The following is a 20,280-nucleotide window of genomic DNA, read 5'->3' as shown; positions in this document are numbered from 1 at the left end:
AAAGCAAATGGAGTAGTCTTTCAGATTTGTGGTAAGGAACAGATTTTGATGTACTTTTCTGGTGGTCATTTACAGCAGATCTACATGGTGTAATTGTAGAGAGGCAACAGGACCTGTTTGCATGAGTGCATCTCTGGCTGTTCCTGTGCTGTAGAAATCTATCCCAGCCAGTGATTGGTGGCATGAGGTGGCAAGAGGATCTTGGGGAAGGGGGAGCATAGATGTGTGAGAAATGGGAAACCAACAGAAGGCAGTGTCAAGAGTAAATTCATATACACATTGATTGTTGGTCATGAGAGCAAATTTCTTACTGATTTTAGGCATCTTAGGGGAACGGGATGTAGCACCCTCCTAGTTAGTGCAGATTGATAGGTAAATTAGTTTAGCTCCTCTGTAATCAGTGGTTGATTGTTCTTGCCTGCTCAGTGTCTTACAGGCTGCTCCTCTGAATATTTCCACCTGTATTCTAGAAGATTCCAGAATCATAGTGGGAGAATGAACAGAGTAGACCGCCTAAATATTTATGGACAATCCAGCCAATCCCTGAGGAGGTGTGCCCAGTAGGTGGCTGGAGATCCCATAAAAAGTCTGAGGCCTGAGACAGAAGAAGAGAGTTCCTGGGCCCAGTCCTTCTTGGACTGGAGGTGCCATCTAGAAGACATTGAGGTCCCAGCTGAAGCTTTAGCTGGGGGGCCTATTCAAAAAGCCTAGCGCTGGAGTCTGGGTCTGGAGAAACTCACTGGAGAGTACCAGTAGGAAGATGGGGAAAAGTTATCCAGCTGTCCTATAGTGGTATGAGTCTGTATCTCCCTCACTGAGGAGTGCCCGGTGGATATTGGAAGGCACAACCAATGATCCTGTGTCCATGTCAGTAGATGCCCCAGAGCTGGAAGTTAGTGACCATGCGTAGATTTGGTCTCATGGGAAAGACCTAGTTACCTGTCAGCATTTGAGATTCTGTGGGACACTTTTTTGCAGCTCAGCAAAATAGAGGAGTCATCATAAGGCTCACTGCACCAGTTTTGGGGTATCCCATGCTCCCTTTACTCCATCCAAGTTTGTCATTATAATAAAACCCTAAAAGGCTGTTCCTTTTGAGCCAGTGGAAGAATGAAGAAGATGCTGTGTGCCTGGCTGTATGTGTTCTAATTGGGAAAAAAAAGAATTAGTTCACCAACTTTTTCTACGTCCTGACTGATTGGTATATACCCCTATAGTGCACCCCCTAGTGTGCTACAGAGGTATATACCAATACTTTTTCAGAAGGTAGTAAAAGTTTTATGATCATGTTTATGCTGCAGATTTTATGAAATGCTACCAAAGTTCAAGTAATATCTGATGACCACACTGTGTAAATTATGAAAGACAACCTGTATATCTATAGTTTTTTTTACCTGTAGCAACACAGAATTCCACCTGCTCTTCTTTTTTGATGGGTCTGTTAAAGTGAAGAGCTATCCTGAATTCCTGTCCTCTCCTCAGCACCATCTTTTTGCTGTTGTAGTAATCAGTCCTATGTTCATACATGTTTGCCATCTCTTCCATGCTGAAGTTCTTTAGCTTCAGGGCTGTAATCAAATTTAATTTTGGCAAAGTTTATTTCAGACTGCAACCATGCAATATACAGAATATAAGCACAACTCATATATAAACTTATCATTCAGTAAATGGGTTATAAACTTCAGAGGCAAATGTCCACTTTGTTTTAGAAGACATTTGTATCCCCTTTTCCACATTCTGGTTGGACTTTTTTAAGTAGTGTATATTTGAAACCTTAACAATTAACTTTTCTTATTTGCTCCCCTTTGATTTGTTAAATATACAATTGAAAGTGTTTTATTTTGTCTGTTTAAGAAGTGCAAAAAATATCTCTTAATCCAGTGAGCTGTTGTGCTGCAGTCTCATCAGTTACATTGTTCCCAAAAGAGGGGGAGGTGTTCTATTGTCCTGTCATAGGGTGACAATGCTTGTCCTCTGTTGATACAGTACGGCGAGTTGTGTTGTCAACTATTACAGGAAGTGTGTTACTGGCAGGATCACCAGCTGAAAAAAAATAAAAAGGCAGTCACCACATTTAAGAACTGGTAAGCTGCAAAAATATGAAACTGCGCTTGTGCAAAAAAAGCAACAATCTTGTGCAATGAAAAGCAGCTGGCATGCTATAAGATAATTTAACATTGCACCACCAAAATACGATACAAAAAAAGTGCTGCTTTATTCATAGATGAGATAATACAATTGTGAATCCAAAAAAGAAATCATACAATGTGCAAACAATTCAAATGTAAAGTATCACAGACAGGGGCAGACTGACAACTCATGGGGCCCCCGGGCAATAGGGGATTATGGGGCCCCTGTGTCCTTGCCCAAACTATGAAAAAGGTACCAGGGGCATCTCATGGGGCCCCCTACTGACCCCGGGCCCTCGGGCAGTGCCCGAGTTTCCAAATGGTCAGTACGCAACTGGTCACAGACTTATGAATTTGATATTTCAGCCAACATGAATGACTCCATTTATATAACCATAAGCATAGATGATCCAATCAAAATAAGATGACACAATAATAAATAAATTGATATAATGTGTGCCAAAACACAAAATGAAGTAAAAAACCATCCACGTGAGATCACATAAATAAAAAGCTGTGTTAAAGTCCAAATAATAAACCAAAATCTCTTGTGTGCATTCTACTCCAAATGAATCTCTGCCACCATGCTTCACACAAAAAGGCTGACCGGAAATATATGTCCCTCTAAAAATAGAGAAGTCATATAACACGTGGATCAACCATTGCCCCTCACTTGCAAAAATCTTCTCCAGTTTTCAGACAAGTGGTCAAAGGGATGGAAAAACAAAGCGCATGAGCTGGGTATGTCTCACTTCTCAATAGTCATCCGGTTATAACACCCAAGAAAAAAGGGCTTTGTGCTGCTCATTGTGTAAAAACCAAAGAATACTTTATTAAAATTTAGTAAAACCACCCACATTTAATAGTAATTCACAGCGCTGTATGAAAAAATTCCCATCTGGGACAACAAGAGGACACTTCCAGGTATGTTGTGATGCTATGGCATTCAGCTCTACCCTACACATTTTGTCAAAGTTGACAGTATCGATGGAGCCTCCAATGACGCTAACTTTTTTTTTTCATTTCATTTTTTTGGTTGGCACACATTACATCCATTTATTTATTATTGGATCATCTTATGGTGATTGGATCATCTCCATTTATGATCATTGCACTTATCATTTAAATGGAGTCACTCACGTTGTTTGAAATATCAAATTTATTAGTATTTAAAACTTTATATTTGAGCTGTTGACACATTGTATGATTTTTTTTAGAATCACAATTGTATTATCTCATCTATAATTAGCGCAGCACTTTCAGGCATCCTGGTCATGTACATTCTAATATGATTAATTTAATTACATTTATTTATTTACAAAATATTTACCAGTGACACATACGTTCATAAATATCACCTTGTTGCCAAAGGCAGGATAATTGTTGTTATATTAATTAATCATTAAAGGATTACATGACAGGAAAAGGAAATCATTGAAAATCTTTCTAATGTTGACAGAAAAACAAGCAAAAAAGATGCTAGTTTTTTAGTAAGTGCTAGGACCTCTGTTAGGTTTTTGATTTTCACGTCCATCCTGACCTTCTAAGGCTCCATGCACACTAGCTTATTTTGAGCTCAAAAAATGTGTGAAAAAATACATAAGGGTTGGGATTTTCTGTTTCATTGTAGTTATTAAAAAGAAAATTTTGAACAATAGAACAGGCTCATGATGTGCTAAGCAAACACATACATAAGCAGATATAGATCAGTATTAATCAGTCAACGCAATGCCAACCATAACTAAAGAGGATCGGCAGGAAAATCAAAACCAATGATATCAACATCACTCAGCCATCCTTTATAAAGCAAAGATCCCTACTGAGAAGTATCAACCCAGAAAAAAAAGAGAAGGGCATAGATTGAAAAAGAGAGAAAGAGAAATATAGAAAAAAACAGAGAGGGACAAAAGAAAGAGGAAAAGTCAGGGAAGAAAAGGGATTGCGGATCCAGGGCCAGGGACAATGGCTATAGGAGGCCATAACTGGTGGGAGGTAAGGATGGAAAAGAATAATTTATCCAGGGTTCCCAAACTTTAAGGAATTTCGGATGTGAATCTTTGAGGATGCTGGACATCTGTTCATTAATCATCATGGCATTCATCCGGGTTTTCACACCCTGGAGGGAAACCGAAGAGGTCCTCCAGGCTTGAGCTATAGTACGTTTGGCAGAGATGAAGAGGTAGAAAGCAAATTTCTGCTGGGGTATGAAAAGGCCCGGAATAGGGCAATGCAGGAGGGCCAACCTGGATCTTTGCAGATCGTTACATGAAACAATTTTTGCAGCAAGCCAAAAAACCTAGACCAGAAGCCTCTCAAATGTGGGCATGACCACCAAATATGCAGGGCGTCCCCACGCCGACCACAGTTCCTAAAACACCTATCGCTACCACTCGGATAGATGTGAGCAGTCTTAGCCGGGACCTAGTATCACTGCAGGAGAACTTTGTAGGCGGCCTCAAGAGTAGCGGTATTGAAAGAACATTTTGCTATCATCTTCCAGGCCTTGCTCCAGTCCTCACCCTCAATACATGAACCAAGATCTCTATCCTATTGAGTCACATACGGTAGGGATGTTAAGGAAGTCCTTTTGTTATGGGAGGCATAGAGAGCGTGGCTTGGGATTTTCATCCATGTAAGCCATTGTGCCAGCAACATCAGCAGTTGCTAGAGACTTTTGACACTTTCATGTACTGAAAGTGTAGAAATACATGTAATGAAGCAGTAGAAATACCACTTGTATATATGATGTTCAGCTCCCGCAAACAGGATGCTGAGCAGCCAAACGTTCAGGTGTTAATCCAAACAACCAAAGTTTGGTCTGAACCTAGGTTCAGATTGAACTGTTGGCTCGTCCCTAGCTTTAACCAATGCATATACTGTATTATTTCCAAAAGTCACACTGCTGCCTAATTGTTATGAATGGTTTGTGCATCCAGAAGAGGTCTGGGAGGAAAACACATTCAACCACTCCTTTCATGGTAGGGTATCAAGCAAAATATGTTGTTGTGTCACAGTTAATGGAGGCCCTAGTGAAATGTGTGTTTTTTTAAACACCTTTTCACATCTTCTGGCATCAGCTTTCCTTGCAGCTCTCAGAATTTTATCTAGGAGAGCGTCTAAGTTAAGTGCCACCTGAAGTTTTGACAGCCTACCTGGAAACCTTCAAAAGCTGTTATGATCTACAGCTGGTGTCCCCATTACTATGAAAACCCCATATGACCACTTTTGCTGTCCACTTTGGTTGCTTTTATGTTGGCAAAGCAAACAATGACACTGTAGCCCAGCTGGCACAGCATCTTTGATTGCTGGAACACTGGCATCTGGGCTGCACAGTGTCATTTGTTACTAGGATACAGTAATGGCATGTTGCCATTGGTTGTTATGATGCCAATGGTGTCAACGTCCAAGCAACCAGCTCAGTAATGCCACCCACTCCTTAATTTTGCACCAAATATTCCAACTGTGACTTGGACCCATAGATAGCTGATTGTCCCACTCCCATATGAGGTCCCTTTAGTCATCTTGGCATGCATAAGAATCATGTTCTATTTTATGTAAAATACCAAAAACCGAGCACAATGGTGAGGGGGATTTACTAATATTGGTGTTCTTGTACATAATGAAAAACTTTAAAGCAAATTGATTTTGGACTTAAACTTTGTAAACAATAACATTTATCCATTAGTAAGCATAGGTTTCTCATTTTTAGGGACTCTTTAATGACTGGCATAGTACCACTGGATTGGCGTAAGGCTAATGTGGTGCCAATATTTATAAAGGGGTCAAAATCTTTACCAAGTAATTATAGACCTGTTAGTTTAACTTCTACAGTTGGGAAGATACTGGAGAGTTTAATAAAAGACCACACAGATGAGTTCTTTATGGAAAAAAATATTTTAAGAAACAGACAGCATGGATTCATGAAAGACAGAAGTTGTCAAACAAATCTGATTTCTTTTTATGAGGAGGTGAGCAAAACCTTGGACCAAGGTCTGTCGGTGGACGTAGTATACTTGGATTTTGCAAAAGCATTTGACACAGTTCCCCACACACGGCTAATGTGTAAGGTAAAGTCTAGTGGCTTGGAAAAATCAGTATGTAGATGGATAGAAAACTGGCTAAAAGATCGTATTCAGAGAGTAGTGGTTAATGATTCATTCTCTGAGTGGTCTAGGGTTGTCAGAGGTGTACCCCAAGGTTCAGTGTTGGAACCCTAACTTTTTAATATATTTATAAACGATATAGGGTCTGGGATTATAAATATCATTTCAGTCTTTGCAGATGACACCAAACTGTGCGGTGGAATAACGTCTTTACAAGATGTCTCCAATTTACAAGCCGACCTCAATGCACTGTGTAATTGGGCAACTATGTGGCAAATGAGGTTTAATGTTGATAAATGTAAGGTTCTGCAGTTGGGGGATAAGAATATGCATGCATCATACATACTAGGGGGTATACAACTGGGGGAATCAATAGTGGAGAAGGATCTGGGAGTTCTGGTAGATCACAAGCTTAATAATGGCATGCAATGACAAGCTGCATTTTCTAAAGCGAGCAAAATCCTCTCTTGTATTAAAAGAGGTATAGACTCCAGAGTGAGAGATATCATATTACCCCGGTACAAATAATTAATAAGACCTCATCTGGAACATGCAGTTCAATTTTGGGCACCAATTCACAAAAAGAACATTGGGGAACTGGAGAAAGTACAGAGAAGGACAACCAAACTGATAAGAGGCAAGGAGGAGATCAGCTATGAGGAAAGATTGGAGGAACTGAATTTATTCTCTCTTGAGAAGAGGAGATTAAGGGGGATATGATCAACATGTATAATACATAAGGGGGATATGATCAACATGTATAATACATAAGGGGGGATGTGATCTCCATGTATAATACATAAGGGGGATATGATCAACATGTATAAATACATCAGTGGTTCATATAGTGAACTCGGCGTAGAGTTATTCACTCTGAGGTCATCACAGAGGACAAGGGGGCACTCTTTACATCTGGTGGAAAGGAAATTTAATCTCAAAACACAGAAAGGTTTCTTCAAAGTGAAAATGTGGAAAAGACTCCCTCAAGAGTTGGTTCTGGCCAGTTCAGTGGATTGCTTTAAAAAAGGCCTGGATTCTTTCTTGGATATACAGAATATAACTGGTTACTAACATGTATAGGTAAGGTTGATCCAGAAAATATCCAATTGTCTCTCGAGAGATCAGGAAGGATTTTTTTCCCCTGCAGGAGCAAATTGGATCATGCTTTGCTGGGGTTTTTTCTGCCTTCCTCTGGATCAACTGTGGGTGTAGGATTATAACTTTTTTCAGCCAGACTAACTATGTAACTATAGGTGATTCAGTCTTGGTGTTAGCTAGTATAACCTGGGAGCCTTACACCCAAATGCAAATTTCAGCTTCACCTACTGTATGAAGTCAATGCTAGACTCATAAGTGCCAGTAATCAAATCCTTGAGGGGGTGCTAACCCATAGATACTGACCCATCAAGTTAATACCTAAGTATCAATAAATAAATGAATTGTGCATTTACACATACAATACAACTCTATACATACATGCATATGCATGTTAAAAATACTAGCTAGCAACACAGATTTTTTTTTTTTTACTGATCTATATGGAGTGCAAGTTTAGGTACCTGCATGTACAGGTTCATTAAAAACAATAGGCTGCATTTAAATCAGTAAAAAAAACTGCTCGAATGCCTAAAAACGTGGTGTTTTTAGACGTCTGTGTGCAACAGACCTAAAAAAAAGAGGGGTGGTCCTAGGAGTAAAGCTGTGCTGTGTCTGGCTTTCAGAGTTGGATGTCATTTAATGTCATCTGTGTGGAAATTTTCCATATGATATCTCAAAGGTGCAATGAGCGTTGGAAGACTTCCCACTGCCAGACACTTTGAATGGTCTGAACAATATAGCTATATAAATGCCCAGCACATTTCAATGACTGCAGATCCTACTGTTAAAGCAGTTCTTCACTCTAGAAAAAAAAATTAAAAGCCAGCAGATTTACAAATCTTGAGGCTGCTTGCTTTTATTAAAAGGTCACTTACCTGCCAAAGGATCTAGCTCCATCCTCACTCGAACCAGTTCTTCGCTTGTCTTCCAGTTCCCGATGCTGGCATCTTTAGTGTTGGAAGCTGGTTGTGACAGCTTGTGGCTTCGCAGCCGGCTTCCTTATGCACATGCACAAGCTGTGCTGCCCTTTGTGAATGGTCCCACAGCCTTTTGGGACTTGTGATATGTCCCAGAAAGCTGTGGGTAAAGAGAAGGTTATCTGTTGGCAGTGGGAGCAGATACCTCTCAAAACTAGGTTGATCACTCCCCAAAAAATGATATGCCAAATATGGTAGAGGAAGGGGGCAGGAGGATTATAGCAGAAGCAGAACCTTTTGGTGAGTGTCTCCTTTCAGGGCCACCAACTCAGCAAATCTTATTAGCATTAGCCTGAGTATGGGCAGGGAATGCCAACTTACTACCTAGTTCCCCAGCCCAGTCCTTCCCAGTGTGTGCTGTATTACCCAAAAATATGTGCAGACAAATTTATAGACTATACTTACTAATGTAAAGCCATATTGGTATTTTCATTACAAAATAAAAATTATATATATTTATTCAGTTCCTAGCATTTATTGTATGTGACTGTACTCACTGTACTCACTCCCTGAGTCTACAGTGGAGTAACTTGTTCAACTGTTGAACTATTGTAGTTTACTTATAGATTCATAAATGCATTACTTGCTTTGTTTACCTAGATACTCTCTGAGGTGTGCGAGAGACAAAATGTGCAAAATAAACACAAATTTTAAAAAGATAATATATAAAAGAACAGATAATATTGTTAATAAAAAATGTTTACCTTTGTATACATCTAAATGTAATAAAGAGAGGTCAAAGTATATGCAAACCCTCACCTTTTAAAACAACCCCTTCAGTTTAAAATAGAATAGAAATGGCAAAACATTTGTGTATAGATATAAAAAAAACATTATAAACACTTATTTCCCTTTTTTATAAGTGATCACATTCCCTCTGTTCTCAATTGCATAAGAGTTGGGGGAGGAGAAACAGCATCACACTGATCTTCCCAGTGAATGCCTGCACAGGGGTTGGGGGGTCAGGGCAAGTTTGATCATTAGAGGAGAGCAAAGCTAGAGAACTGTCAAACGCTTTGCTGTCATGCCTAGTGTGGTTGGTTTTTAATAGGAAAGCAAAGGGACTGGCACCAGGGATTTCAGACAAAGGAAGCAATACAAAGAGAACAATATACTTTTTAACAGAAGTACGTGGTACAGCAAGCACATATCAGGAATATGAAATGTTAGGTTTACATACTCTTTACGGCACAGATGTCAAACTGGCAGCCCTCCAGCTGTTGCCAAACTACAATTCCCATGAGGCATTGCAAGACTGACAGTTATAAGCATGACTCCCAAAGGTAGGACTTGTAGTTTCACAACAGCTGGAGGGTCGCCAGTTTGACACCCCTGCATTAAGGACAAGTAGACATAGAAACTCTTGACAACTGGTTGGAATAAATTATTATTTTGCTAATTTTGCAGCAAAATTACTGACTTCACTGTCCCTGAAATTTCCTTAACATTGGCCTCATATTTGTCGTAAAGACAAAAAAAAATTCTAACAAAGACATGTCATCACCATGTCAGCAATGACCATGGTCATCCATGGCTTTGTTGATACACAAAATCAACACTAACCCTCACCCTTTGTTTTTAATTCATCACAAGTCATGTGATCACCATTTCAACATCAACTTGACAATCAAATGACTTTGTTTATCAACAAAGGTTAGGGTTTCTCAGCATCTAAATTTATGTTCCCTAATGAGACATTTTCTGGCACAGTAACAGGTCCCCAAGGATTGTCCCCATACCCCCAAATTTCATAAAAACGCCTTCATTTTTGTTGAAGTTATCAAAGTGAAATTCACAATTTAGCTCATCCCCAGTTCTAGTCAGTTGTCCTAATTACATTTTTTCATTCTTTAGTCTCTACTTGGAAATCTGAAAGTTAAATCTTCTTGATTGGTAAAGGCAGCACCTTCATATACAGTAGTAGCACATTAATATTATTATGAGCCTTAGCCACAATTGAGGCTCTAAGCCTACACTCCTCATTTAATTTGTGTCCTACCATCCAAGCAAGATGTTACTGCATCCCCACATAACAGTTTGTGGGCCTGGCGACTGGCCGCTCTGGCTAAGGAATTCTTTACATGGGAGAGCTCACATGCTCCTCCATACCTAGATGCCCTATTCCATTAGAGCAAAGCAGCAAGGTCTTGATAAAGTCGGAAGGTGGCAAGGGAGTGTGGATGGGTAAGTACGTACAGTATGTCTTGCTGGAGGAGGTAGACTCTTTGGGGCCATTGTCCACTTCAAGTTACACTAATACAGAAAAAATAATTCTCCCAGGTTCAGTAGAATAACCACCTGCAAACCCATAATTCCTTTTTTAATTCTACAAAAAAGCTTTATTGTATCCATCACAGTATAGAAAAGGAGAATTCCACAAACAGAAATTTAAGCTATTAAACACAACCAAAACATACAATGAATAAAGCCAGTGCACAGTAGTCTAGAAAAATTCAGTATCAGTGGTCAGTGTGTCAGGCAGGTATATGACTATGATAAGCGGAAAAAGCTAAACTGAATGACCTTTTACAGGGTCTAGGGCACATATCAATTACAGGCAATATGCATAGGTGGTTGCCAACTCCGAGGTCATGCTAATTCGCTTCCGTATTTTAAGTGCCTAGCAGGTATCTTCTATGGAGACAAGGAGAGAAAGAAGAGTTGTTTACAAGGCATATAGCAAACCATGGCAGGGAAAAAAGAGAAAAAAAAGGGGGGGGGGATAAAGAGGGGGTAGCGGAAAAAAGGTAGATGGGAATTGGAAGGGAAAATAAAATAATAGATGACATAGTCTCTTGAGGTGGATAAATATAAGGGGGTGGGGAAAGGTGTGATGGGGTTGAGGGGGGGGTGGAGAAGGAGGGTAGGTGGGCGTCTCTAGTCCCCTCCCCACTGTGCAGATGTCTGGTGTCTCATGCCAAGTTAAACCTAATGATTTGAGCCTTTCCACCTGGCGTGTTCCTATACTGGAATTATATAATTGGTTTGAAAGACAATGCTGTCTATCTAATATAGATCACCACACACTTGATAAAAATGAGCAATAGCGTGAATTGTAGAACTGAAGAAGAACAAAACAATGAACCCTTTTTTGTTTAACCTCCCTGGCGGTATGATTATTTCAGATTTTTGGTGCTGAAAGCGGTACCATTTTTTTGCATGGAAATATGTATTTTTTTTATTGTAGGCTGTAATTTTTAGGAAAAACTCACTGAAATCTGTCCGAACAAGAGTCTAGTAAACATCCCGGGTATGATAAAATTTGAAACACAAAATCATAAATTATAATTTAATAAATAATCATAAAAATAATATAAAAATAATAAAAAATTTAATTCAATAATATAATCAAACCAAAAACACTGAAATGTGAAATAGAGCGCCAAGTTCGCACATTGCTGAGCTCAGTCGCAAAATCGTTTTCAGTGTCTGATGACGAATTTCCCCCACGAATCATTATCACTCAATTCTGCAAGTGGTTCTGATTTACTATCGCTGTTCTCTAGCTGATCTAAACCGCTTTTGACCTAAAGGGACACTTTTTGGACGCCATGGACGTTTCTCAGTTTCCAGGCAGAAAGAACAGACAAAATGCAGGCAGGGCACAGGACAAAGCACTAGGGACAATATGTATGTGAAATTGGTTGAGACAGCAATGTTTTACTATGTAAAATGTAAAAAAAAAAAAAATGACATTTTTTAAAATTTTTAAAATTCCCGCCGCCGCCGGCGGCGGCGCCCGTACGTCCCGACGTCACAGGGACAGGACACAGAAGCCGGATGCCGGCATCGGCCGGAGGAGATGGCCGGGGACGCTGCAGGGGACACATCGTGGGAGCGCAGGGTAAGGTAAGTGAAGAACACTTGCCGGAGCAGTGCCGCAGGGTAAGCCCGAGTGTAGCTCGGGGTTACCGCTTTTGGTACTGAAATGTTACCCCGAGCTACACTCGGGAATACCGCCAAGGAGGTTAAGCTGCAAGGATTTTCCCAAGCTTAAAGTGGAACTTCATCCTAAAGTGGAAGTTCCACTTTATATAGTTACATGGTTAAATAGTTAGTCTGGCTGAAAAAAAAGACAAAAGTCCATCTAGTTCAACCATAAAGAAAAAAAAAAGTTATAATCCTATACCCACAGTTGATCCAGAGGAAGGCAAAAAACCCCAATATAGCATGATACAATGTGCTCCTGCAGAGGAAAAAAATCCTTCCTGATCCCCTGAGAGGCAATCAGATATTCCCTGGATCAATTTTACCTATAAATGTTAGTATCCAGTTATATTCTGTGTATCTAGGAAAGAATACAGGCCTTTTTTAAAGCAATCAGCTGATCTGGCCAGAGTCTATTGCACATGTTCCCAGCTCTTACTGTGAAGAAACCTTACTCTTCCTGTGAGCCAATGTGGATTCTCTGCGGCAGTGTCAATGCCATGCCCATTATGGACAAGAGCTCCCCCATGCTGCTTTGTATACACAGAGCTGAAGAAGGTATTTAATACATTTGCCCACTCTTTATCCCCAGTCACCCACTCTAGGTTATTTTGTAAAGGGCCTACATGCTCGGACCGGACCTTTTTACTATTGATATATTTGGAGAATTTTTCGTTTTCAATTTTTGGGGCCTTGATTTCCTTTTTACATATTCTTTTATATTCTTTGTAATGTTTAAAAATTGATAGCGTTCCTTCATTTTTATATTTTATAAAAGCTCTTTTCTTATTATTTATAGCTTTTCTAACTTTCACTGTAAACCACATATGTTTGATTTTTAGCCTTTTAAACTTGTTGCCCCTGGGAATATATTTTGCTGTGTGTTCACATACAGTCTTTTTGAAGAACTCCCATTTCTGTATTGTGCTAATCGATACCAGTATTCCCTCCCAGTCTTAAGTCTTGGAGAGCAGCTCGCAGCCTTGGGAAATTAGCTCTCTTACAGTTGAGCCTTTTTATTTTTCCCGTATATGCTTGTTGTTTACAGCTAACAATAAATTAAATCATGTTATGGTCACTGCTACCAAGATGTTCTTTTATATGGACATTTGTAATAAGCTCTGCATGGTTTGAGATTACCAGGTCCAGCAGAGCATCATTCCTAGTTGGGGTCTCTATGAACTGTACCATACAGTTGTCCTGTAGTAGGTTTATAAATTTTTGCCCTTTAACTGTTCCTACAGTGCCAATACTCCAATCAATTTCCGGGTAGTTAAAATCCCCCATTATTATCACTGTCCCAGCCCTTGCAACTATTTTGATCTGTGCAAGGAGCTGAGTCTCCACCTCCTCATTAACACTGGGAGGCCTATAGCAAACTCCAACGATTACCTTTGTAATACGCATCCCCCTGTGCAGTTCCACCCATAATGCTTCAGCCTCATCACACTCTCCATCAACTAGGTTCTCTTTCGCACTCGCTCTGAGATCACTTCTCACATAGAGACAGACACCACCACCTTTTGCTTTTTACCCTGTCCTCCTAACCTCCTCTAACATTTTTTTGTACCTTTTTTATCCCTGCCTGCAAGCTCTTGGGAACGTCACAGGTCCCATAATGCAGCTGGACCATTCACACAACACAGCGTGCCTCATGCATGGGAAGTGGGAAGCTGGCTGTTAAGCTGCAAGGAATCACAGCCGGATTCCCACACTAAACATGCTGGTGCCGGGGGACCTAAAGACCAGCAAAGAACTGGCCTGAGTGAGGACTGCACTGGATCCTTGGACAGATAAGTGTCCTTTTATTAAAGGTCAGCAGCTACAGTATTTGTAACTGCTGACTTTTATTTTTAATTTTTTTTGCAAACAGGCTGAAGATCCTTTTTCAACACAACAAACACTTTTCTCCTGCGCTAGGAAAGGACTCAGTAGACCCAATAGGAATGTTCTGGAATTTTCTGGAATATGCACTGCTTGCTGCCCTCAACAGACCGGGGTGGTCCAAATACACTAGATGCAAATGGAGAAACAGAAAAAGGGTGCACCTACCTAGTGCATTATTGTTTAAAATATTTATTGAAGAAACAAAGCAAGTATCATACTTACAATATACAATTGCAATTTACAATATACAGTACTATAGGAGTCAGCACTTCTTTTTTTATATGACCTATATAAAAAGAAGTGCAGACTCCTATAGTGTTGGCTCTGAGGAAGAGGTTGTGTCCTCGAAACGCGTTAGCCAGTTTGGTCATCCAGGGTTCCCTCGTATGGACTCAGATGTTGTTTAGATCATACATCTTGTTCAGTTTGACATGCCTGTGTTTTTATGTCTATTGTATGTATGATACTTACTTTGTTTCTTCAATAAATATTTTAAACGATAATGCACTAGGTCGGTGCACCCTTTTTCTGTTTCTCCATTTGCATCTGAAGATCCTTTTTAACTGTGAAAATGACTTGTACCTTGGTAATCTAAAATAAATAAACTAGCTGCACGGATAGGTTTGCATCCTGTACTTTGACAACACGGTAGTTCCAATATGCTGATGTTATCAATGAAAACATAGAAAACGTGTATAGATTGTTGTTGACTGTTATTTGAAGAGATGGGAACTGTTTCAGTTCTGGCCGTGCAGGCCAGCCACTACCTGCAAAGTTGATGCCAAGTGATGATGTGGAGGTATTTATGGCTACTATTGACAGAACAGCAGAAAGAGAAGGATGGTCCCAAGACCAGTGGATTGGTTTTGTTGCTCCTTTCCTCACGGCGGATCCCCAGAAGGCCTATTTCAATCTGTCATCTGCTGATGCCAAGGACTACAAACGTCTGAAGGCAGAAATCCTGGCCCGCCTTGGAGTGACAACTGCTATGCAAGCCCAAAGGGTACACCGCTGGAGATACCGCCCAGACTGTCCACCAAGGGCTCAGATGCATGACCTGAGTCAGCTGGTCAAGAATTGGCAGCAGCCCAAGGTGTTGACTGGTCCCCAGATGGTGGAGTGGGTTGTGTTAAACCAGTACCTGAGGTCGCTGCCAACTGACTTTCAGCGCTGGGGGAGTCATGGGGACCCCAAGACTGCAGATGAACTAGTGGAAATGGTCGAGAGATACTCTGTGGTGGAGGATCTATTGGGACCTGCCAAACCTCGAGGACCCTTACCAGCGAGGAGAGCTGAGCCACCCATAAACCTGGGAGTCAGCACTCAGGAGAGCCAAGGAGCCAGCCCACCCAAGGACCACCCCAGTGTCCCAGAGCTTTGCTCTGGCCTGAAGGAATGAGGGCATTCTGTGCTGGCGGTGTCAATACCGGGGCCATATCCAGGCCCACTGTCCCCTGCAGGAGGAGTTCATGGAGTGTCACAAGTACCTGAAGCTGAAAAAAGGTTTCCCCACTTTGTGGTCATTGGTGAGCTGCTATACCGGGTTACTGAGGTTAGGGGAGAAGTAGTCGACCAGTTACTGGTTCCCCAGTACTTGACCTAGCTCACAATGATGCATTAGGGGGTCACCTGGGGGCTGACAAGACTGAGGCACGAATAACAGACCAGTTCTACTGGCCAGGGGTGACAGCAGAGGTGAGACGTTATTGCAGTTCATGTCCCACCTGCCAGCTGGCTGCGCCAATGCCCCACTTGAGGAACCCGTTGGTGCCATTGCCCATTATCGAGGTACCATTTGAGCGTATTGTGATGGATTTAGTAGGTCCTTTGGTGAAATCAGCTCGGGACCACCAATACATCCTTGTGGTACTTGATTATGCCACCAGGTATTCAGATGTCATTCCGCTAAGGCAGACTACTTCAAGAGCAATTGCAAGGGAATTGTTTAATATGTTCTCATGGACAGGATTCGCAAAGGAGATCTTGACATATCAGGGCACCCCATTTATGTCTCGGGTGATGGCAGATCTGTGCAAGTTATTCCAAAATAAGCAGCTGCACATATCTGTCTATCATCCACAGACAGATGGACTGGTAGAGCGGTTCAATAAAACTCTCAAGTCTATGCTTAAAAGGGTTGTGCAGCAAGATGGTAAAGACTGGGACTGTCTACTTCCAGCATTGAGTTTTGCAATTAGGGAAGTGCCTCAGGCGTTCACAGGATTTTCCCCATTTGAATTGGTGTACGGGCGAAGACCACGGGGACTTCTTGACATAGAGAAGGAACGTGGGAAAGTGAGTCCTGTCCTCATAAGACAGTTGTAGAACATATAACTCAAATGAAAGAGAGGATTGCTAAGGTGATGCCTCTCATCAAGGAGCACTTGGAAAGACTGTGAGCAGGAAGTTGCCCTGGCTGAAGTTATATCTAAGTCCCCATTAGGGGAAAACTCAGTCCTAGTTTCCATCTCCCTATCAAAGCCACAAACACAGCAGGTAAAGGAGTTCTTACAGGGGAATAGAGAGAAGTTCTCAGGGCTACCAGGTTTCATCCGGCTTATTGAACATGATATTGTCACGAAACCTAATGTGAAAGTTCGAGTGAAACTCTATTGCATTTTTCGAGGCACATAAGAAAGTAGTGGCACAGGAAGTCCAGAAAATGCTTGAATTTAATATCATTGAGGAATCGCAGGGGTCGAGCCCCACTGTGAAGCCTAATGGGAGTCTGCGGTTTTGCAATGATTTCCGCAAACTCAATGAGGTATTAACGTTCGATACATACCCGATGCTCAGAGTAGACAAACTGATAGAGAGATTGGGCCAGCCCAATATATTACTACCTTAGACCTCACCAAAGGATACTGGCAAATACCTTTAACTAAAGAAGCCAGAGAAAACACTGCCTTTTCTACCCCAGATGGCCATTTCCAGTATAAAAGAATGCAGTTCGGCCTACATTCTGCCCCAGATACTTTTCAGAGAGCTATGGATAGATCCTTACGCCCACATCAGAAATACACTTTAGTGTATTTAGACGACATTATCATCTTTAGTACTGACTGGGAATCCCATCTTCCCTGACTGCAGGCGTTCTTAGACTCTCTAAAGAAGGAGGGATTTACTGTGAACCCTGAAAAATGTGCCATTGTTATGGAAGAGACCAAGTACCTAGGGTACATTATAGGTAAAGGGTTGGTGAAACCACAGATGAACAAAGTAGAGGCTATTCAGGCTTGGCCCCGCTCACTCGCAAAGAAACAGGTGTGGGCCTTTTTGGGCATCATGGGGTACTACCATAGGTTTGTCCTCAATTTCGCCACTACTGCTGCCCCTCTCACGGATCTGGCAAAGGGTAAAAAGTCAGTTATGGTGAAATGGAATAACAAGGCTGAGAAGGCTTTCCAGGAGCTTGTGTCAGTATCCAGTGCTGGTCGCTCCGGACTTCTCAAGAGAATATATTGTTCAAACTGATGCCTCCAGTGAAGGCTTAGCAGCCATTCTGTCCCAAGAGGTCAATGGGGTGGAACACCCCATAGCTTTTCTTAGTAGAAAATTGACAGCCGACGAGAGAAATTACACTGTGGTGGAGTGAGAGTGCCTGGCCATTAAGTGGGCGCTGGACTCACTACACTATTTTCTTCTTGGTAGGAAGTTTTGCCTGGTGTCAGACCATGCCCCATTGACCTGGATGAGACAGAATAAATGCATGAATGCCAGAGTTACCAGATGTTTTTTGGCATTGCAAGAGTTCAGATTTGTAGTCAAACACAGACCAGGAAAACAACACCAAAATGCAGACACGCTCTCTAGGGTACACTGTAGGGTGTCCCACATTGCCTTGGACACTTTCGCATCGAGGCGAGGGGGGATATGTACAGGACGCCAGGAATTTGTCCTGGATGGCAGATACAGTTCCCTGATATTTGTGGTGTTGGCTCATAAAGGGAGACTACCAGGACTTTGGTCCCAAAGGGGTTAAGTCCCAGGTGAGGGAAGCTGAAAGGCAGCAGAGGGAAATCAGCAGGTGCATCAGGGAAGTGAATGGGAGAGAGACTCACAAGCTGTGTGGCAAGTGGAAGCTCTCAGACAAGCTGATCCCCCAATGTGCCCTGCCTGGCACCCTTACTATGGAGGAGCCTAACCCATGTATGGGACTGAAAATTAACGGTGAGCTTGTGGTTTAGCTTCTGATACCAGGTTTTGGACTGTTGATAGAATTTGGCTGAAGTAAGCTGTCTTTTTGTTTATCTGGTATCGAAATAAAGGAACTGTTTTGCTTTCACCAAACTGGCTGGCAGTCATTCCAGAGCTACCCCATATCACAATACACTTTTATTTATTCAACACTGAATAAAAATCCTGAAAAGAAAATAGAAGTAAAAATGAAAAATTATTCTAGAAAAAAAACTGATGTGTGTATGACCAGCACTGTGACTTTAGTTACACCAAACAACTTTGACCAACTGGAGCACACACCCTTCAATCAAGAAGGGAGTAATATGCATTGACCTATAATATTAATAGCATATAATCATAGTTACTTTAACAGACCGCCTCAAATAGTAATTCTGTGTAATCAGCTTGTCACTACCTCGTTTGGCTCTGAAAACATTTATTTCACTCACCTGCCATCGTGATGTTCTCTTTGTTGGGAGATCGCTGTGTAAATGCTGATGGATTGATTCCAGGCTAAGCATCAGTGGCTTGAGTTCATCCAGGCGGTGTAGGGAAATACTGTCAGTAACTAAAGGCGTACAATTAGATACTAAACTAGTGACAGATATAGGAGGAGCTCAAAACCCCAGCTGACCTTAATGAACCAGCAGAGTCAGCCTCTATTTGCATGGATTCATTGAGAGGCTATAGATAATTATCTTGTGTATTATTAATACCTGTTCTTCAGGTACTTTGGGTGTATTAGCTAGATACGTGAAGAAAGAGCTTTGTTTCTCAATCAGTTACATAAGAATTACCTGGAGGAAGATCTTCTGTGACAATTGACACCAGCTACATGTTTTGGTGTTTAAAATTTGATTGGCACTCGTGGATCAATAGGGAAAGAGGGAACAGTAAAAGGCATCAAAATGTAAAAAAACATAAAACCTTTTCTTTAGTAAAAGAATGTTGGTTGCCTCTGGACACAGTGGCTAAATTCAGCAAGTGAACGGTAGGAGATAGGAGTTAAGGGGATGTTAACAGGAGTCAGAGCGCTTTTTATAGTTGAGGAAAATATCTTCCCTTTCTCTTGTTAGGTGGCTTATACAGCTGAGGCATAGACAGCAGACCGCATGTTGTCAGCAATAGCACATTAAGCATTAAATTCTTATTTAACAAAAAAAATCTTGATTATGATTAATGAAAAACTCTCTGAAATCCTAAATGACAAAATGAAGTCATTTGATCAAACTTGGGAGCCTTGGATCACATATATCTCAGGGAAATCCTAATACCCTGTCACGGATCCAACCAACACGCACACGTCCCACAGCAACTAGCTAACCGAGGCTTGCACATCCGGCCGTGACTTGGGGTAAAGAGGGAATGAGGGGGACTTACTTTGAACATATAAGACTAGCCGTGATACACTTTCACAGTCCGCACTACCTCTGGCCACCACTAGAGGGAGACTCCACTCCAATCCAGCTGGCTGACCACACACAGGCAGATGCGAATCTTGTATACAATATGGTGCACTCTAAGGGTTGGGGAAGCCCGACCAATACTGCAAAGCGAAACAAAACAAAAAGCGCACCAACCTTGCGCATTACCTCAGTAACCAAATTTTATTCAATACAGAGACAGCTCTGAGGAAGAAGGGATGCCCTTCGAAACGCGTCAGCTGTTCTGAGTGTCTACCCCTATGATGGGACTCGCGCAGGCTGCCTAATGTTCAAGTCCCTGTGAGGACTTAAATGCTTGAATTACTTCAATGTTTGTGAGTATCATTCTGTATTGAATAAAATTTGGTTACTGAGGTAATGCGCTAGGTTGGTGCGCTTTTTGTTTTGTTTCACTTTCTAGAATTTCCAACACCAGCGCATCAGTCCGATCGCGACAGTATCAATCGCTGTTCAGCTTTCGCAATCAGGCGCCATATTACCATTTTCTGCATTTCTCTGGGATTCTACAGAGGCTACAAGTACAGTTTTACATGTA

General features: G+C 41.4%; 1 protein-coding gene across 2 annotated transcripts in view; it reads right to left on the bottom strand.

Moving 5' to 3' along the window:
* LOC149465852 (protein-glutamine gamma-glutamyltransferase E-like) overlaps positions 1-18,889 on the bottom strand; it is a 94,974-nt gene extending 76,085 nt beyond the window's left edge. For both annotated transcript variants that reach the window (XM_089673383.1, XM_089673384.1), the window contains exons 1-2: positions 18,750-18,889; positions 1,395-1,568 (exon numbers count right to left, since the gene is read on the bottom strand). In XM_089673383.1, coding sequence (XP_089529509.1) covers positions 1,395-1,568; positions 18,750-18,756 — 181 coding nt within the window. In that variant the 5' untranslated portion in view covers positions 18,757-18,889. The remainder of the gene's footprint in view (positions 1-1,394; positions 1,569-18,749) is intronic.
* Positions 18,890-20,280: the final 1,391 nt, after the last annotated feature.

This window comes from Staurois parvus, unplaced genomic scaffold (genome assembly GCF_062004578.1).
Source record: "Staurois parvus isolate SC_StPar_1 unplaced genomic scaffold, SC_StPar_1.0 ptg000137l, whole genome shotgun sequence".
NCBI classification, from domain to species: Eukaryota; Metazoa; Chordata; class Amphibia; order Anura; family Ranidae; genus Staurois; species Staurois parvus.
This window is presented reverse-complemented; position numbering and strand designations above follow the sequence as displayed.